At 52.3% G+C, this 20,568-nt stretch overlaps 1 protein-coding gene across 4 annotated transcripts; it reads left to right on the forward strand.

Annotated features, from left to right (window-relative positions):
• The first annotated feature begins 1,193 nt into the window (after positions 1–1,193).
• Positions 1,194–20,141, forward strand: TSGA10IP (testis specific 10 interacting protein). 4 transcript variants are annotated; one of them, XM_063643702.1, is made up of 9 exons: positions 1,194–1,273; positions 5,381–5,488; positions 6,551–6,687; positions 6,781–7,499; positions 7,671–7,818; positions 13,449–13,619; positions 18,789–18,888; positions 19,096–19,220; positions 19,727–20,141. In XM_063643702.1, the coding sequence occupies exons 1-9, from the start codon at positions 1,268–1,270 to the stop codon at positions 19,848–19,850; spliced, it is 1,638 nt and encodes a 545-aa protein (XP_063499772.1). In that variant the 5' UTR covers positions 1,194–1,267; the 3' UTR covers positions 19,851–20,141. The 4 variants fall into 4 exon arrangements, with proteins under 4 accessions (XP_063499772.1, XP_055150315.2, XP_055150325.2 ...); XM_055294340.2 differs by lacking the exon at positions 1,194–1,273 and having other exon boundaries at positions 5,139–5,488; positions 19,057–19,220; XM_055294350.2 differs by lacking the exon at positions 1,194–1,273 and having other exon boundaries at positions 5,139–5,488.
• The last annotated feature ends 427 nt before the right edge of the window (positions 20,142–20,568 follow it).

Below are 20,568 nucleotides of genomic sequence, written 5' to 3' on the forward strand. Positions count from 1 at the left end.
CACCGGGGCTGCACGTGGAGCTGCCTGCCAGTCCCGCGCCGTGCGCTTGCACTCCTCAGTTCTTAGGTGGTCAATGGGACTGGGCGCCGTGGAGCAGGGGGCGGCGCTCGTCGAGGAGGCTCGGGCTGCACAGGAGCCCACAGAGGCGGGGAAAGGCTCAGGCATGGCGGGCTGCAGTCCCGAGGCCTGCCCTGCAGGAAGGCAGCTAAGGTCCGGCGAGAAATCGAGTGCAGTGCCGGTGGGCTGGCACTGCTGGGGGACCCAGTACACCCTCCGCAGCCGCTGGCCTGGGTGCTAAGTCCCTCATTGTCCGGGGCCGGCAGGGCCGGCTGGCTACTCCGAGTGCAGGGCCCGCCAAGCCCACGCCCACCCGGAACTCCAGCTGGCCCGCAAGCGCTGCGCACAGCACCGGTTCCCGCTCGCGCCTCTCTCTCCGCACCTCCCTGCAAGCTGAGGGAGCCAGCTCTGGCCTTGGCCAGCCCAGAAAGGGGCTCCCACGGTGCAGCGGTGGGCCGAAGGGCTCCTCAAGTGCCGCCAAAGTGAGAGCCCAGGCAGAGGAGGTGCTGAGAGCGAGCGAGGGCTGTGAGGACTGCCAGCACGCTGTCACCTCTCATTTGGAGGCCGAGACGGGCAGATCACGAGGTTAGGAGTTCGAGACCAGCCTGGCCAACATAGTGAAACCCCGTCTCTACTAAAAATACGAAAATTAGCCAGGCATGGTGGTGCGCACCTGTAGTCCCAGCTACTTCGGAGGTTGAGGCAGGAGAATCGCTTGAACCTGGGAGGCGGAGGTTGTGGTGAGCCAAGATCTCACCACTGCACTCCAGCCTGGGCAAGAGAGTAGCTGTGGACAAAGAAGACAGAAGGGGCAGCTGTCCCTCTCCTGGAAGAGGAGGAGGAACTGGCAGAGGAGCTGGGGAAGAGCTGGCTACTGACCTTATGTTAGTGGGAGGGAAGGCACTGGTGATTTTGGCAGGTGCAGGCTCACAGGGTGGTGGGGGTGACAGCCTGGCTGGAGTGGGTTCAAGAAAGAAAGGCAAGGGGGAAATTGACCTTGCCCAGTGAAAACTCTTTCAGGAGGTTTTGCTGCAAAGGGAACAGAGAAATGGGGCAGTGTCGAAGAAGGGGAAGTGAGTCAAGAAAGAAGGAACAGTAGTGCTGATGGAAATGATGCCAGAGAGATGAGACGAGATGAGACATTGCTGATGCAGGAGAGAGCAGGGGGGATGGCCGGAGCCACATCGCTGAGCAGGCAATCAGCAAATGAATGAATGTGTGTGAGTGGTGATAAGAGAAGCAGAGTAAATGGTGGTGCCTCTTAGGGACTTAGGGGATCTGGGCGGGGAGGGCTTCTTTGGCAGGTGTCATTTTAGCAGAAACCTGGAAGTCCTGAAGGAGTGAGCCATGTGGATTCTGGGGAGAGAGCATTTCAGGAAGAAGAAACAGTCTGTGCAAAGGGCCTTAGGGGAGACTGGCTGGTGTACTGAAGGGGCAGTGTGGTTGGATCAGAGCAAGAAGGGGTCATGGTGGCACTTGTGGGTAAACACCTGTGAAATGTGCAGGACCTAGTGGGCCAGTAAAGACTTTGGCTTTTGCTCAGCGAGACCCAGGACCCATCACAGGCGTGATGGACTCTGTTTTTTTTGTTTTTTTTTTTTGAGTTAAGGTCTTGCTCTGTCACCCAGGCTGGAGTGCAGTGGTGCAATCAGGGCTCATTCTGCCTCCTGGGCTCAAGTGGTCCTCCTACCTTAACTTCCAAGTAGCTGAGATCACAGGCACACTCCACCACACCTGGCTAATTTTCATATTGTTTTTTGTAGAGAAGGGGTTTTGCCATGTTGCTCAGGCTGGCTTCAAACTCCTGGCCTCAAGCCATCTGCCTGCCTCAGCCTCTTAAAGTGCTGGGATTACAGGTGTGAGCCACTGCGTCCAGCTGGGCTCTATTCTTCACAGGATCACACTGGTTGCTGAGTAGAGAATGGTATCAGGACAAAAGCAAAAACTGGGAGGTTGGGTGTGGTGGCTCACGCCTGTAATCCCAGCACTTTGGGAGGCTGAGGCAGGTGGATGGCTTGAGGCCAGGAGTTTGAGACCAGCCTGGGAAATATAGTGAGATCCCATGTCAATAAAAAATAAATAAATAAGCAAAAGCCGGAGATTAAGCGTTACTGAAATGATCCAGAGGAGAGAGGGTGATGGTTTGGAGAAGTGCTGGATTCTGCATGTATTTCAAATGTGGAGCTGGTAGGGTTTGCTAAGGCATTAGGGGCAGAATGTGAGTCAAACGAAAGAGTCAAGGATGATGCCAGGGCGTTGAGCAACAGGAATCTCAGACATGCCCCTGACTGCGATGAGGCAGGCCAGGAGTCTGACCTTCAGCATGTCAAGTTGAAATGCTTATTTATCCAAGTGAGGATGTCAGATGGGCCACTGGATATTTAAGTCTGGGAGAGGTCAGGCTGAGATACGTAAACCTGGGGACAGGTGGAAAACAGCAGGTGCTGGCCGGGCGCAGTGGCTCATGCCTGTAATCCCAATGCTTTGGGAGGCTGAGGCGGGCCAGGAGTTCAAGACCAGCCTGGACAACATGGCAAAACCCCATCTCTACGAAAAAATACAAAAATTAGCTGGGCGTAGTGGCACGTACCTGTAGTCCCAGCTACTCGGGTGGCTGAGGTGGGAGGATCACTTGAGCCCAGGAGGTTGAGGCTGCAGTGAGCTATAATGGCACCACTGCATTCCAGCCAGGGTGACAGGGTGAGACTGTCTCAGAAAGCAAGCAAGTGGCTTTTAAGGCCATCAGACTGGACAAACTCACTTAGGGAAGGAGTGTGGTAAAGGAAAGAGGTCTGTATGCACCTCATGAGAATATCAACCTGAGAAACCCAGACCTGCCCTCTGCCAAGGAAGAAAGTGGCCCAGAGTTCTGGACTGTCCAGGAAATCACCTGGGTTGAGGTCTGGAAGGGGCTCCGTTTCTGAAAGTGGAGCCGCCTACATGTGCCTTCCACTGGGCCCCAGGTGTGGGAGAAGGATGGCAGCCCCCTAGAAAGAAAAGAGTCTGCATATTTTGGGTGGCAAAAGAGCTTTACCTGGAGCAGCACTATTTAGGATATTTACATTGGATATTCTCATTGTGACGTGCTACTGGGATGGAGTCTGAGAGCATAAGAGGGGCCACAGGGCCATGGTCTGAGAAAAATCCTGCCTCTATGGCATCTTCCAGGATAACCTGCTTCCCTGGGGCCACATCATTGATTAATTAATAACAGCAACACGGCCCGGTGCAGTGGCTCACGCCTGTAATCCCAGCACTTTGGGAGGCCAAGGCAGGTGGATCGCTTGAGGTCAGGAATTCAAGACCAGCCTGGCCAACATGGTGAAACCCTCTCTCTACTAAAAATACAAAAAATTAGCTGGGCATGGTGGCACATGCCTGTAATCCTAGTTACCCGGGAGGCTGAGGTGGGAGAATCGCTTGAACGCAGGAGGCGGAGGTTGCAGTGAGCCGAGATCATGTCACTGCACTCCAGCCTGGGCAACACAGCAAGACTCCATCGCAAAAAAAAAAAAAAAAAAAAAAAAAGATAATGAGAATAACAGCAACACTAACATAGCAGTTCCCATGAGCCATGAGGATGTTCTGTTTGTATCCACATAGTGATTTAATCCTTACCACTACCCTGGGAGTAGATCCAATTATAACCAGCCCCTCCCCATTGCCTATGAGAAAACAGGCACCGAGGGGGTACCGGACAAGTGAAGGAGCTGGGATTTGCACCCAAGCGCTTCCTCTGTGCTCTTAGCCATGATGCTCTGCTGCCTCAAAAGAATGGCCAGCTAGTGTTAGTAATAATAATATTTACCGATTTCATTGTTTGGGGTTTCATGTAGTCCTTGCATCAAACCTTTAAGCTGGGCCTGTGATTCCAGTTTTGCAGAGTGGGGAGTTGGTCACAGAGCTAGTGAGAGGCCACACCAGGCCTCCAGCCAGGCTGGTCCGTCTCCAGGGCCTCAGCTCAGCACCACATCCCTGTACTGCAGGCCTCAGTGATCAGCACCAGGTGTCCCATGGGGACTTAAGATTCCAAGGCTTTTGAGCACTGCTTAGAAGTTTGGGGTAAGATCTTTTTTTTATATATTAAAAAATATATATATTTTTGAGATGGAGTCTCACTCTTTCGCCCAGGCTGGAGTACAATGGCGTGGCCTTAGCTCACTGCAACCTCCACCTCCCGGGTTCAAGAGATTCTTGTGCCTCAGCCTCCCGAGTAGCTGGGATTATAGGTGCCCACCACCACGCCCGGCTAATTTTTGTATTTTTAGTAGAGATGGAGTTTCAATCCAGGTGGGAGATGGAGTTTCAATCCAGGTGGGAGATGGAGTTTCACCATGTTGGCCAGGCTGGTCTCAAACTCCTGACCTCTGGCAATCCGCCCACCTTGGCCTCCCAAAATGCTGGGATTACAGCCACTGCCCGGCCTGGGGTAAGCTTTCAATGTTGTAACTCCCTCCAGAACCTTATGGCCTATGAAGATGGCCAGGTGGGCCTGGGCCCAGGCTCTGAATGGCCTGCTGCCTCTCCCCTGGACACAGCATTCAACTTCCTGGCTGGGGCTAGGAGTGCAAAAATTTGTTTGTTTATTTTTTATTGAGACACAGTCTCACTCTGTCGCCCTGGCTGGAGTGCAGTGGTGCAATCTGGGCTTGATGCAGCCTCTGCCTCCCGGGTTCAAGCAATTCTCGTGCCTCAGCCTCCTGAGTAGCTGGGATTACAGGCATGTGCCACCATGCCTGGCTAATCTTTTTTGCATTTTTGGTAGAGAAGGGGTTTCGCCATATTGGCCAGGCTGGTCTGGAACTCCTGGCCTCGAGTGATCCACCTGCCTCAGCCCCGCAAAGTGCTGGGATTACAGGTGTGAACCGCCGCTCCCAGCCTGGGAGTGCAAGGATTTAAATAAAATCTTGTGAAAGTTCAATTTGGCTCCTTTGGAGACTCGGCCAGGCCTGGCGGACAGCACAGGAGACAGGCTGACTCCCCTGTACAGATGGATGGGGAAACACAGGCGGAGTGGGGACGGGGGACTTATACCAGGTCACACGGGGAGCCTGTGGATGAGGCAGGAGCAGAGGCAGGACTTGGGCCTGGGTCTCTGCGCTAAACGACTCCTGGGCACCCTGCTGAACTCTCTCCCAGAAGGAGATTGGCCTCACATACCCCACTGACCCCTTCCTAGTATGCTTTTTGCCTGACCCGTTGAGACTGGCTGAGGACTGGTTGCCATAGAGATGGCCTGTTAGGCAGTTCCACGGTGGGGATGGGGGATGGGGGATGGGGCAGGGTGGGGCAGGACACCGATATGCTAAATACCTACCAACAGTTGGTTAGGACCCCGTCGGCGCGACCAGGGCAGGACATGCGGCTTCAGGCTCCGGGAACCAGCATGGGGCTGCTCAAACTGCTGTCGACCATCTCTCAGGACAAGCAGGTGAGGGAGGCCCAGTGAGGACACTTCCAGCTGTCTAGAGCCAGGTGGGTCAGGGAGGCCTGGGCTGGGGAGGCCCTTGAGAAGCCACGAGACCTGAGCTGAGGTCCAGGTGAAACTCAGGGAGGCAGGAGCGGGACAGGGAACACAGGGAGGCCTAAAGGCCTTGGGAGAAGCCGAGGGATGACGCCCGGGAGTGACTCCCGGGGATGATGGGGCCATTCAGGGAATATTGCGGGAGGAGCAGCGTTTCAGGAAAGATGAAGACCACCTTGATGAAGACCACCTTGGTTTCTGCCTTGGCTGTAGCAGGTCCAGGGCCCAATGAGACATTTGGGAGTGCAGTCCAGGGCCCAGAGGTGGTCTAGTGCAATGATGACAAATCTGGGCTCCACCACTTCCTAGCTTTGTGACCTCAGTTACTCAGCCTCTCTGAGCCTCAGCTTTCTCCTCCACATGATGGGGGTGATAGTGAGTACCGGCCTTCTAGGGTCCTTGGGAAGGTTATGTGTGTTTATTCATGAAAGTCCTGAGTACACAATAGGTGCTCAGCAGGTGGCGGCTGTTGCTATTTTAATATGCAGAATGGAGGTGGTGTTCGGTCAGGTTTTTTTTGGTTTGTTTGTTTTTTTGAGACGGAGTTTCACTCTTGTTGCCCAGGCTGGAGTGCAACGACATAATCTCGGCTCACTGCAGCCTCCACCTCCTAGGTTCAAGCAATTCTCCTGCCTCAGCCTCCCAAGCAGCTGGGATTACAGGCGCAGGCCACCACACCCGGCTAATTTTTTTTTGTATTTTTAGTAGAGATGGGGTTTCGCCATGTTGGCCAGGCTGGTCTCGAACTCCTGGCCTCAGGTGATCCACCCTGCTTGGCCTCCCAAAGTGCTGGGATTATAGGCGTGAGCACCACACCCAGCCCTGTTTGGTTGGGTTTTATGGTAACGAGGGCCCAGAGAGGCCCAGCCAGGCCCAGCCAGGTGCACAGAAAGGAGCACCCGGGTGAGGAGCAACACAGTCCAGGAGGCTGCTCGAGCTCGCTGCTCCTCCCCTACTGTCTCTGCCCAGGGCCACCTGGGGAGTGGTGATGGTGTGCCAAATCAAGACCTGCAGTGGAGGTCTCAGAGCTCAAGGCAGACAGCAAAGAAGGACCGCAAGCCCAGAGGTCAGAGCAAGAAAGGACAGGGCTCTGAAGAGGCTGAAGAGTAAGGAGCAGTGGGATGGGTCAGGAGGCTGTTGGGGGTCAGGGCCCTCTGGGGGCCGGTGCCGACCCTGACCCCCACCCTCTCCTTCTTCAGTCTCTTCCTGCTTCCTCCTCAGAAGCCCTCCTTCCCCTTCCAGTGGGCCTGGGAGAGCATTGCCACAGATGTCCGGGCTGTGCTTCAGCCAAGCTCCCCAACCCCTGGCCACCAAGCCCTGCCCATGCCCTCCTCGTTCTCCCAGCGCCGGTCCAGGCGCAAGTCCACAGCCAACCTCCCAGAGGCCCATGGCTGCTGCTGGAAGACAGAGGCACAAAACCTGAAGGCGAGACAGCAGCTGGGAGCCTGGGGCGGTGTCTCCATCCCTACTGGCAAAGGGGAGCTAGGACCAGAGCCCCCCAGTGGTCTCCAGCTGCCTGGGAGGAGGCCAGGATCAGGATCGGCGTCCGACAAGCAGGTCCAGCTGCAAGGCCCGGGTGCTGAGGAGGCCGAGAGGGGTCTGAGTTCTGGGGTGCTGTCCCAGCGCCCCAGGAGGGGGTCGATCTCAGAGGAGGAGCAATTCTCAGAGGCCACAGAGGAGGCTGAGGAGGGAGAGCACAGGACTCCCTGCAGAAGGAGGGCTGGTTGTCAGAAAAAGGGGCAGATTTCTGGAGAGAAGGCCTCGGATGAGGGGGAAGTGCGGGCCCAGAGCCAGGGGAGCAGCCCCAGTTTCAACAACCTCCGAAGGCCACAATGGAGGAAGATAAGGGCCAAGGAGCTACAGGGGCCATGGGACCTGGAGAAGCTGCACAGACAGCGACAGAGAGACCTGGACTGTGGTGAGCGTGCGGCTCAGAGCCCGGGTTCCCCCGAAGCTACACCGCGGGGAACAGGGAGCAGTCAGGGAGGCAGGGGCTCAGGCAGGCTGGGCTGTGCTCTGGGTGCTGGGGGGATTGCCCGGCGGGCTGAGAGAGAGAGGGCAGCCCCTGACTTGGTCCTACTGTGGGCAGGCCCCCAAAAGCTGCCCTGGAAGGCTTTGAGGGCTGCCTTCCAGGCCTCCAAGCAGAATGGAAAGGCCTCTGCCTCGGGATATGATGAAACACTCGTGTCTGCCAACCTCCCTAATCGCACTTTCCACAAAAGACAGGAAGCCACCAGGTAAGAGGGAAGAGAAGGGAGCGGGAGCCCAGGGTGAGAAGTGGAGATGGTGCCAGTTCTCCAAGAGTTGCTTAGGCATTTGAAGTCTCATTCATTTCTTTATTTATCCATTCACCAAACTTTTGGGTCATCCATCCATCCATCCATCCATCCATCCATTCATCTATCCAACTACTGATAACATCCACTCAACCATTCATCCATCTATAACCACTTTTATTTCCCATCTTTTTTTCTATCCATCCATTAAACTATTAACTAAGTGATTAATGCAACATTTATTATCTACTCATGGGCCCTTAGGATATAACTATTAAAAGACTTGGAATTAGCTGGGCATGGTGACACGTGCTTGTAGTCCCAGCTACTCAGGAGGCTGAGGTAAGAGGATCTCTTGAGCTCAGGAGATCAAGACTGCAGTGAGCTATAATCCCGCTACTGCACTCAGCATGGGCAACAGGGTGAGACACTGTCTCTAAAAAAGAAGTTAAGGGGCCGGGCTTGGTGACTCACGCCTATAATCCTAGCACTTTGGGAGGCCAAGGCGTGTGGATTGTCTGAGCTCAAGAGTTCGAGACCAGCCTGGGCAACATGGCAAAACCCTGTCTCTACTGAAAATATAAAAAATTATCCAAGTATGGTGGTGCGTGCCTGGAGTCCCAGCTACTCAGGAGGCTGAGACATGAGAATCACTTGAACCTGGGAGGCGGAGGTTGCAGTGAGCTGAGGTTGCACTACTGCACTCCAGCCTGGGTGACAGAGTGAGACTCTGTCTCAAACGAACAAACAAACAAACAAACAAACAAACAAAAAAACCAGCCTGGTCAACATAGTGAGACCCCTGTCTCTACAAAGGAAAAAAAAAGATTAGCCTGGCTTGGTGGAAAGTGCCTGTAGCCCCAGCTACTCTAGAGGCTGAGTCAGGAGGATCTCTTGAGCCCAGGAGATTGAGGCTGCAGTGAGCCGTGATCACATCACTGCATTCTAGTCTGGACAACAGAGCGAGCCTCTGTTTCTAAAGCAAAGGAGACAGTGGGAGCTGAAGGGGAGACTGGAGGCTGTGAGGAGACTGTTGGCAACACTGAGGTGAGGAACCAGGAGGCCCTGTGGATGGAGGGAGGGGATCCATTTAAGAGACACTTAGAGGCTGGTTCAATAGGCCTTGGTGACTGGTGACAGGAGGCATGTGAGGGCAGGGAAGAGTTCATTCAGCATTCTTATAGCACCCCACAATTCTTTTTTTTTTGAGATGGAGTCTCACTCTGTCGCCCAGGCTGGAGTGCAGTGGCGCAATCTTGACTCACTGCAAGCTCCACCTCTCAGGTTCACGCTATTCTCCTGCCTCAGCCTCCCGAGTAGCTGGGACTACAGGCGCCCGCCATCACGCCAGGCTAATTTTTCGTATTTTTAGTAGAGACGGGGTTTCACCGTGTTAGCCACGATGGTCTCGATCTCCTGACCTCATGATCCACCCGCCTCGGCCTCACAAAGTGCTGGGATTACAGGCGTGAGCCACCGCGCCCGGCCTTTTTTTGAGGCAGAGTCTCACTGTGTTGCCCAGGCTGGAGTGCAGTGGTACGGTCTTGGCTCACTGCAACCTCCGACTCCCAGGTTCAAGTGATTCTCCTGCCTCAGCCTCCCAAGTAGCTGGGACTACAGGAGCCCACCACCACACCCGGCTAATTTTTGTATTTTTAGTAGAGACCAGGTTTTACTATGTTGGCCAGGCTGGTCTTGAACTCCTGACCTCGTGATCTGCCCGCCTTGGCCTCCCAAAGTGCTGGGATTATAGGCATGAGCCACTGTGCCCAGCCACGATTCTTTTTTTTAATTTATTTTATGTAATTGATAAATAAAAATTGTATTTATGGTGTACAACATGAGGTTTTGAAATATGTGTATATTGTTGAAGGTCTAAATCAAACTAATTAACATATGCATTACCTCACTTTTTTTTTTTTTTTTTTTTTGAGACAGAGTCTTGCTCTGTCCCCAGGCTAGAGTGCTGTGGTGTGATCTCAGCTCACTGCAACCTCCGTCTCCGGGGTTCAAGCAATTCTCATGCCTCAGCATCCCAAATGGCTGGGATTACAGGCGCCTGCCACCACACCTGGCTAATTTTTGTATTTTTAATAGAGATGGGGTTTCACCATATTGGCCAGGCTGGTTTTGAACTCCAGACCTCATGATCCGCCTGCCTCAGCCTCCCAAAGTGCTGGGATTACAGGCGTGAGCCACCACTCCCAGTCTTACTTGATTTTTTTTTGTAGTGAGAACACTTAAAATCTACTCTTTTATTGATTTTTAAGTATACAATACATTGTTTTTAACTACAGACACCAGATCGTACAATAGATCTCCTGAACTTATTTCTCCTGTCTAAATGAAATTTCTTATCCTTTGACCAACATCTCCCTCCTTCTCCCCACAAACCCAGTGAGACCTTGGTAACCATCATTCTACTCTCTGCTTCTATGAGTTTGACTTTATTTATTTATTTAGAGACAGGATCTTGCTGTGTTGCCCAGGCTGCAGTGCAGTGGCACAATCATGGCTCACTGCATCCTTGATTTCCAGGGCTCAAGTGATCCTCCCACTTCAGCCTCCTGAGCTCTAGGACTACAGTCATGAGCCACCATGCCTGGCTAATTTTTTTTTTTTTTTTTTTTTCTGAGATGGAGTCTCGTCTCACTGTCACCCAGGCTGGAGTGCAGTGGCGCGATCTCGGCTCACTGCAAGCTCCGCCTCCCGGGTTCATGCCATTCTCCTGCCTCAGCCTCCCAAGTAGCTGGGACTACAGGCGCCCACCACCACGCCTGGCTAAGTTTTTGTATTTTTAGTATAGACGGGGTTTCACTGTGTTAGCCAGGATGGTCTTGCTATCCTGACCTTGTGATCCACTGCCTCAGCCTCCCAAGGTGCTGGGATTACAGGCGTGAGCCACCGCACCCGGCTGCTGGCTAATTTTTGAAATTTTGGTAGAGATGGGGTCCCGTTATGCTGAGTTTGACTTTTTTAAGACTTGGCACATAAGGGAGATTATATGGTATTTGTCTTCCTGTGCCTGGCTTATTTCACTTAACATGGCGTCCTCCAGGTTTACTCATATTGTTGCAAATGACGGGATTTTCTTCTCTTTAAGGCTGAAGAATGCCATTGTGTATATATACCACCTTTTCTTTATCCGTTCTTCTGTTGATGGAATCTTAGGTTGATTTCATATCTTTGCTATTGTGAATATTCCTGCAATGAATATAGGAGTGCAGCTACCTCTTCAACATACTAATTTCATTTCCTTTGAATATGTACCCAGAAGTGGGTTGCTGGATCACATAGTAGTTCTACTTGTAATTGTTTGGGGAACCTTGATATTGTTTTCTATAATGACTGTACTAATTTATAATCCCACCAACAGTAAACAGAGGTTCCCTTTTCTCCACATCATCACTAACCCTTATCTTTCATCATTTTGATAATAGTCATTCTAACAGGTGTGAGGTGATATCTTATTATCATTTTATTTTGCATTTCCCAGATGATTAGTGATTAGTGATGAAAAAGACATTTGTATGTCTTTTTTTGAGAAATATCTGTTTGGGTTATTTGCTTATTATTATTATTATTATTATTTTGAGATGGAGTCTCGCTCTGTCACCCAGGCTAGAGTGCAATGCCACGATCATAGCTCACTGTAGCTTTGAATTCCTGGGCACAAGCGACCCTCTCACCTCAGCCTCCTGAGTAGCTGGGATTACAGGTGCATGCCACCACATCTAGCTGATTTATTTTTTAACTTTTTATTTGTAGAGATAGGCATCTTGCTATGTTGCCCAGGCTGGTCTCCAACCCCTGGCTTCAGGTGATCCTGCTGCCTCCACCTCCCAAAGTGTTGAGATTACAGATGTGAGTCACCATGCCCTGCCTCTTTGCCCCCTTTTTTTTTTATTTTGAGATGGAGCCTCACTTCGTCACCCGGGATGGAGTGCAGTGGCATAATCTTGGCTCACTGCAACCTCCCCCTCCCAGGTTCAAGTGATTCTCTTACCTCAGCCTCCTGAGTAGCTGGGATTACAGACGTACACCACCAGGTCTGCCTAATTTTTTTGTATTTTTTAGTAGAGACAGGGTTTCACCATGTTGGCCAGACTGGTCCCGAACTCCAGACCTCAAATGATCTGCCCGCCTTGGCCTCCCAAAGTGCTGGAATTTCAGGCATGAGCCATCGCGCCTGGCCTTTGCCCATTTTTAAATTGAGTTATTTGCTTTCTTGTTACTGAGTTGTTTGAGTTCACATATTTTGGATATTAACCCCTTTTCAGACGTATGGTTTGCAAATATTTTCTCCCATTCTGTATGTCATCTCTGTTGATTGTTGCCATTGCTGTGCAGAAGCTTTTCGGTTTGATGCAACTTCATTTGTCTATTTTTGCTTTTGTTGCCTGTGCTTTCTGGGTCATAGCCAAAAAACCATTGCCCAGACAAGAAGTGTCATTAAGCTTTCGTGTGTGTGTGTGTGTGTGTGTGTGTGTGTGTGTGTGTCTGTGTGTGTGTGACAGAGTCTCAATCTGTCGCCCAGGCTGGAGTGCAGTGGCTCAGTCACGGCTCACTGCAGTCTTGACTTCCTAGGCTCAGGTGATTCTCCCACCTTAACCTCCTGAGTAGATAGGACTACAGGTCTGGGCCACCATGCCTGGCTAATTTTTTGTATGTTTAGTACAGATAGGGTTTAAGGCTGAAGAATGCCATTGTGTATATATACCACCTTTTATACACAATATATACCATTGTGTATATATACCATGTTGCTCAAGCTGGTCTCAAACTCCTGGGGTCAAGCAATCCACCTGTATCAGCCCCAAAGTGCTGGGGTTACAGGTGTGAGCCACCATGCCCCGCCTTTTTTTTTTTGGCTCAAGATTGCTTTGGCTGTTTGGAGTATTTTGTGGTTCTATATTAATTTAAAATTATTTTTTCTATTTCTGTGAAAAATGTCATTGGAATTTTGATAGGCTTGCATTGAATCTATAAATTGCTTTGGATAATATGGACATTTTAACAATATTAATTCTTCCAAAGCACCCTTCATTTCTTTTTTCTCTTTCTTTTTTTTTTTTTTTTTTTTTTGAGATGGAGTTTTGCTCTTGTTGCCCAGGCTGGAGTACAATGGCGTGGTCACCTCTGCTTCCCTGGTTCAAACAATTCTCCCTCCTCAGCCTCCTGAGTAGCTGGGATTACAGGCATGTGCCACCACGCCTGGCTAATTTTTGCATTTTTAGTAGAAACAGGGTTTCACCATGATGACCAAGCTGGTCTCAAACTCCTGACCTCAGGTGATCCGCTTGCCTCCACCTCCCAAAGTGCTGGGATTACAAGCATGAACCACCGTGCCTGGCCTGGAAGCAGGAGACTTCTAGAAAGAGTAGGGAAAGGCCTTGAGCTGGGCCAGAGGGCTGAGCCTCCAGGGCAGTCTCTGTCATGGACTTCCATGACAAACCCTACTCCCAGGACACTGGCTCTGGACCCTGCAGCCCCTCCCCCTTGGCTTCCATATTCCCTTATCCAGCCCCTGGCCCTCCATGAGGCTCCTGCTGCCCGTAAACCTCTCATTCCCCTTCCGTTTCTCACCCAAGGAGCCTGCTGCAGGCCTGGGAGCGGCAGCGGCAGGAGGAGCGGCAGCAGGCTGAGCTGCGGCGGGCCCGGACGCAGCATGTACAGCGGCAGGTGGCCCGCTGCCTGGCAGCCTATGCGCCCAGAGGGAGCCGGGGCCCTGGGGCGGCCCAGCACAAGCTGGAGGAGCTGAGGTAGGGAGCCTGGGCTTAGGGAGGCCTGGTTGGGAGAGGGCAGGGAGGCTGTGCCAGGTCTCAGTCTACAGGACCAAGGAGCACCAGCCTTCGCCTTCCCTGGGGCTGGCCAGGCCACTTCACCGTGTTTCCAGATGAGGACGCTGAGGCATGGGGAGAAGGGGTCTGTCGAAGGCCACGCAGTTAATAATGACAATCTCTGCAGCTGCTGAATGGTCAAGGTTAAAATATTCTACATGTATGATCACACTTTCAAATCTTCATTTCCTGATTTCCAATGCCAGACATGCTTGTTATAAAATTTCAAAGATTACAGAAATAATGCCTGGAGAAGGTGAACAGCCCTGTGACCCCACTCTGGGAGACAACCATTGTTCACAGTTGGCTGAAGAGTCGCGTTTTGTTCTCTTCCTATATTGTGATCATTTTCCTTTTTTTTTTTTTTTTTTGAGACGGAGTCTCGCTCTGTTGCCCAGGCTGGAGTGCAGTGGCATGATCTCAGTTCACTGCAATCTCCGCCTCCCAGCTTCATGCCATTCTCCCACCTCAGCCTCTCGAGTAGCTGGGACTACAGGCGCCCACCACCAAGCCCGGCTAATTTTTTTTTTTTTTTTTTTTTTTTTTTTAGTAGACGCGGGGTTTCACTGTGTTAGCCAGGATGGTCTCAATCTCCTGACCTCATGATCCACCCGCCTCAGCCTCCCAAAGTGCTGGGATTACAGGCGTGAGACACTGCGTCCGGCCGTGACCATTTTCCTAATAAGCAAAGCAAATTTGTGGGCAAACCTTTTTGGACTCCTAACAGGTCCGTGAAGCAGGCAGTGTTGCTGACGGTGGGCCAGGTCAGGTTCTTCCCTTGGCCGCACAAAAGAATTTGAGAGCAAGTCCAAAAGAAGAGCAGGCAAAGAAGTTTATTGCAAAGCAAAGGCCACCCTGACCAACATGGTGAAACCTCATCTCTACTAAAAATACAAAAATTAGCTGGGTGTGGTGGCGCATACCTGTAATCCTAGCTATTCGGGAGGCTGAGGCAGGAGAATTGCTTGAACCCGGGAGGTGGAGGTTGCAGTGAGCCGAAATTGAGCCACTACACTGCAGCCTGGGTGACAGAGCAAAAACTCCGTCTCAAAAAAAAAAAAAAAAAGCCCACCCTGAGGACTGCTCAGAGGGAGAGACGGCAGCTTGTGCCTTTAGAGGAATTCCTTTTATGGAAGTTGTTTATACCTAGCCACAAAATACTGGAGAGGTCAGGTATGCAAAGGCGGACCTGTGGTTGGCGCACGCGCTCAGCATCTGCCTGCTCTAACGCGCATCACATGTAACGTTAGCATATAAAATCTCCACCTAGGGGCGTGCTTTTACCATTAAAATGAGGAAAATGTTGCTATAAGCTAAATCTTGAGCCTAGCTGTGTATGTGGAACCTCGAGAAGTCCTTAGCTCCCTCCAAGGCAGGAATTTGTAGCTAATAGCTTCTCGGACTTTTGGTGCTGATTAGCTGGAGATTGGGGAAGCTACATTATGAATAAGGGGCTTTTGTTTTCTTTCCTGGGCTGTACTAGGTATCAGGGAACTTGTAGCCATCTGGTATCCCCTAGGACTGCTTATCTTGCAAAAGGGTTAGGTACTCAGCTGTGCGCCGTGGCTCACGCCTGTAATCCCAACACTTTGGGAAGCTGAGGCAAGTGGATCACCTGAGGTCAGGATTTCGAGACCAGCCTGGCCAACATGGTGAAACCCTGTCTCTACTAAAAAAAAAAAAATACAAAAATTAGCCGGGCGTAGTGGCGTGCGACTGTAGTCCCAGCTACTTGGGAGGCTGAGGCGGGAGAATCACTTGAACCCGGGAGGTGGAGGTTGCAGTGAGATTGCACCATTGCACTCCAGCCTAGGTGACAGAGAAAGACTCCGTCTCAAAAAAAAAAACGGTGCTGATGCACGAGGGCACAAGGGATGCAGAGCTCCTGCTAAAGGAGCCCCTGGGGCTTCACACAAGGGGAAAAGTCAGTATGGCCCGCTCACCTTACCATCCTACCTCAGTATCTCCACCTGCATAACCCCACCGGTGAGGAACCTGAGGCTCAGCGATCTTAAATAATTTGCCAAAGGTCATGCGTGGGCAGCAGAATTGGGTTCCAGCCATGATATGCCACCCTGCCTGAGTGCTCATATCCTCTGCCTTTAGACGAAAGGCACCAGGACCTTCCCCCAAGAGCCCAAACCAGTGACACACACAACACAAACAAATCAAGTAAATGTGACCAAAACGACTGCCATTGATTTGAGCACCTCCTGGGTACAGCGGACGCAGGGCATCTTTTTCTGCACCCTGTCTCCTTTGGTCCATGGCAAGTGGGGTGAGGGTCCTGCCCTGCCATAGGGCCACTGACGGCTCAGTGGGGTTCTTATCATCTACTCTTTGAGGCTTAGTCTTTTTTTTTTTTTTTTTGAGACGGAGTTTCACTCTTGTTGCCCAAGCTGGAGTGCAACGGTGTGATCTCGGCTCACCGCAACCTCTGCCTCCCGGGTTCAAGCGATTCTCCTGCCTCAGCCTCCCAAGTAGCTGGGATTACAGGCATGCGCCTCCATGCCTGGCTAATTTTGTATTTTTAGTAGAGACAGGATTACTCCATGTTGGTCGGGCTGGTCTCGAACTCCCGACCTCAGCTGGTCCGCCCGCCTCAGCCTCCCAAAGTTCTAGGATTATAGGTGTGAGCCACCGCACCCGGCTGAGGCTCAGTCTTAATCACCCCAATTTTACAGATTTGGAAACAGAGGCTCTGAGAGGTCAAGTGTGTTTTGGGGGACTGCTTGGGCCAATGTTTAGGGGGATCCTTTCTCCTTCCCAATCTCGCTCTGTTGCCCAGGCTGGAGTGCAGTGGTGTGATCTCAGTTCACTGAAACCTCCATCTCCCAGGCTCAAGCGATTCTCCTGCCTCAGCGTCCTGAGTAGCTGGGACCACAGGTGCGCACCACCACACCTGGTTAATTTTTTTGTATTTTTGGTAGAGACAGGGTTTCACCATATTGCCCCAGCTGTCTCAGACTCCTGACCTCAAGTGATCTGGCTGCCTTGGCCTCCCAAAGTTTGGGGATTACAGGCGTGAGCCACCGCGCCCAGCCAAGTGTTTTGTTTTCATAGTAAGGCAGGAAGTGTAAAGTTCAGAACTCCAAGTGGCAGGTGCAGCAAAAAGAGTGATTCAACCTCACTCCTTTTACTTTCTATTTGAGAGGGCTAAGGCATAAATAGGTATCTCCCATGCAGTCTCTCAGCCATTACAGCCTATGAACTTTGCTGTCTGAGCGGAACAGGAGACTCTGTCCTGCCTAGGAAGGGCAGGCACAAAAGAGGTTGTCCTGTGGGAGGGAGGGATGTGTCTCCTTCCATTCTGAGATGATGCACGGGGCTGACACCCACAGGCACCACTTCCCTTTCTGCTCAGGGCTCCTGTTATTGTTTTTTTGAGACAAAGTCTCACTCCGTTGCCAGGCTGGAGTACAGCGGTGCAATCTCGCCTCACCATAACCTCCAACTCCCTGGTTCAAATGATTCTCCTGCCTCGGCCTCCCGGGTAGCTGGGATTACAGGTGCACACCACCACCCCCAGCTAACTTTTGTATTTTTAGTAGAGACAGGGTTTCACCATGTTGGCCAGGATGGTCTCGATCTCCTGACCTCGAGATCTGCCCGCCTTGGCCGGCTCCTGTCACTTCTAACAGAAATAGCATAAAGTATCCAGCAGGAAAAGTGCACACAATATCACAGAAAAGATAGGGACTGCCAGCTCATTTCCCACCTCCCCTTGTAACTGCCATAAATTCCTTCCTAAATGGTGAAAGCCCTTTGTGCAGTAACTTGTGTTCCTGGCCACAGGTTTTTAAGTCCATGTCTTTTTCTCAATGAAGGACGGTTCCTTCCCTGGCACAGGGCCAAGGGGCATGGCCCAGCAAGGCTGCATTTTTCCACCGGGCCCAACACAATCGCTGAGGTCCCAATACAGGTCTTGGGGTCTTGTCTGTGTCTCCCCTCCCCTCCTGTCCTCTTGTCTGCGTCTTCCCTCCCCTCCTGTCCATGGGTGCTGCCTCCACACTTCGAGGCCTCTCTTATATGCTTCACAGATGGATGCCTGGTCCCATGTGGGTGTGGCCCGAAGGCCCCTTTTGCTGCTAGAGTGCTCTCTTCATGAGTGGCAGTGACACTCGAGTTTGTCAGACAGACACATTTCTGACAAGTGCACAAACTGGGTTTTGGGTTTTTTGAGACAGGGGCTCGTTCTGTTGCCCAGGCTGGAGTGCAGCAGCACAATCTCAGCTCACTGTAGCCTAGACCTCCCAGGCTCAAGCGATCCTCCCAGCTTGGCCTCCCAACTACCCAGGACTACAGGTGCACACCACCATGCCTGGCTAATTTTTGTAGAGACAGGATTTCACCATGTTGCCAAGGCTGGTCTCAAACTCTTGGGCTCAAGCGATCCACCCTCCTTGGCCTTCCAAACTGCTGGGATTACAGGTGCGAGCCAGCACGCCCGGCCAAACTGGGTTTTTATAAATGAAAATTGTGCTTTCCCAATGGAACCCTGATCCCTCAGGGGTGTGTTTTTTAAATTGGAAACATATTTTTTTTTAGTTTCTCTGTCCCATTTTCCAAGCTGTCTGCTTACAAGAACCACAGAGAATGCTGGCAAGCTTGTCCGATCCCTACTATAGCACAGTGAAATAAACTGAGCCCAGAGCCAAGAGCCCAGAGAGAGGCCTCGCCCAAAGTCACACAACCAACAACCACAGCTCCCCCTCAAGGGGAAGAGGATGGGGAGGGGAAGCTATGTAAGCAGGCGTCTGGAAGCTGAAAAGCCAGCACTGGCCCCTTACCCATGGGGGTGGCACAGGAGGACGGGCAAGCCCCGGCTGCACAGGGCTCGGCCCCTCACTTCCCAGCTGCACAACTTTGAACAAGTCCCTCAACCCTCCCAATCCATCAGTAAATTGGGTGAATAATTTCCACCTTAGCTGACTTCACGAGGAATCCAGGCAAGAATGGGAATGAAATAGCTTTGTTAAGGTGAGGGTGAGGACACGAATATCAAGTCCTTAGTGAAGATGAGCGGGCTCAGGAGTGGAGATCAACAGTTGTGTCCATGGTTAGCTGCACAAAGGCCTGTCTCCCCTGCAGGCGCCAGGAGCGACAGCGCTTTGCTGAGTACCAGGCGGAGCTGCAAGGCATCCAGCACAGGGTGCAGGCCCGGCCCTTCCTGTTCCAGCAGGCTATGCAGGTGAGGCTGGCACCTGGGCAAGCACATAGCTGCCCCCTGTGAAGAGCTGGCTGAGTGGGTAGGGAAGCAGGATGCGAGTAGGTCCCTGCAGATAGGATCCCAGGGCTGCTGCCCTCTGGAATCCCTGGGACCCCCTCAGTAACCCGAGCCCCACCTTGCCCTCGGCAGCCCTGGTGCAGAGCAGGAAGCCCTCTTCTCTCTCCTCAGGCCAATGCCCGGCTCACCATCACTCGGCGCTTCTCCCAGGTGCTGTCAGCACTGGGGCTGGATGAGGAGCAGCTGCTATCTGAGGCAGGAAAGGTGGACAGAGAGGGCACCTCCAGGAAACCCAGGTGAGTCTCCCTGTCAGGTCAAGAACTGGCTCTGCCATGCTGCTGCAGGAAGGGGCGCCCACACCAGCACTCTGGGCTCTGGAGGGCCTCCCCCAGGACAGGCAAAGAGCCCAGAGGAAGGCAAGGCCAGGGTTGTCATTCCTACTTCTCAATGAGGAAACTAAGGACCTGAGGGGCAGGGCCTTTTTTAAGGACACAGAAGCAAACAAGCAGCAGAGCCAGTCTGGGACTCTGCAACCATCTGAGCAGCCACACACCAAGCCCCTCATTAGGGGCTGGCACCACCACGCTGGTCACCCCATGCCTTAGAATAACCTGATACAGAGCAGGGATTATGAAGCCCACTTGACAATAAGGAAAGTGAGACTCGAGAAAAGAGAGTCACTTTGCCTAGGATCACACAGCAAGCCAGCACAGAAGCAGGGTTTGAAGCCACATTGTCAGTTGTTTCCTTGGGCATGGGAGTGGGAGCTGCAGAGTCAGGGGCCTCTATCTGTGTCTTGAAGGAGCCACAGGTCAATGGGGGTGAGAATGGAGCACTCTCCTCAGAGGCCCCCAAGGACAGAACCCACCAGCAGTCAGCCTGACACGCACTACAACCCCAGCCTGGACCCGGAGTGCAGTCCCTGAGATAAAATTAAAGGCTTTATGGCAAACACAGTGTCGGATTTCTGGTGGTGGGGGTGGTGGAAGCTACGGGTTGGAAGTTGGAGGTGGCAGGTGGGTGGGCAGCAGGCTTAGCTCTGTCCCTGCACCCCCTCCCCACCAGGAGCTTTGGCTCTTTTGGTTCCCCCCACCCAGCACACACAGCCCCTTCTCTGCTCCAGAGGAGTGGGGACATCTCGAAGAGCAAGAGCTGTGACTTCTCCACCCCATCTCCAATGTATATGTTGGGTCCTATAAATTCAAGCATGAATAAGATGGAATGACTCCTGCCTCTGAGGACGCCCAGTGAGTGGGAGAGGGGGTGGATCCTTAAATGGGTGCATGCAACATATCCTAACACATGCTGAGTTGCGCCACACAGGGAGCCACAGACTGAGCAACCACTGGGTGGGGGGGGGGGGGGTGGGTTTCAGGAGAGATTGGGATTGTGTGCACTGGGCTTTTTTTTTTAAAGACGGAGTCTCGCTCTGTCAACAGGCTGGAGTGCAATGGTGTGATCTCGACTCACTGCAACCTCTGCCTCCCAGGTTCAAGCGATTCTCCTGCCTCAGCCTCCTGAGTAGCTGGGACTACAGGCGTGCACCACCACGGGGTTTTACCATGTTGGCCAGGATGGTCTTGATCTCTTGACCTCGTGATTCGCCTGCCCTGGCCTCCCAAAGTGCTGGGATTACAGGCGTGA

The sequence above is a fragment of the Symphalangus syndactylus genome, chromosome 1 (genome assembly GCF_028878055.3).
Source record: "Symphalangus syndactylus isolate Jambi chromosome 1, NHGRI_mSymSyn1-v2.1_pri, whole genome shotgun sequence".
Taxonomy (NCBI): domain Eukaryota; kingdom Metazoa; phylum Chordata; class Mammalia; order Primates; family Hylobatidae; genus Symphalangus; species Symphalangus syndactylus.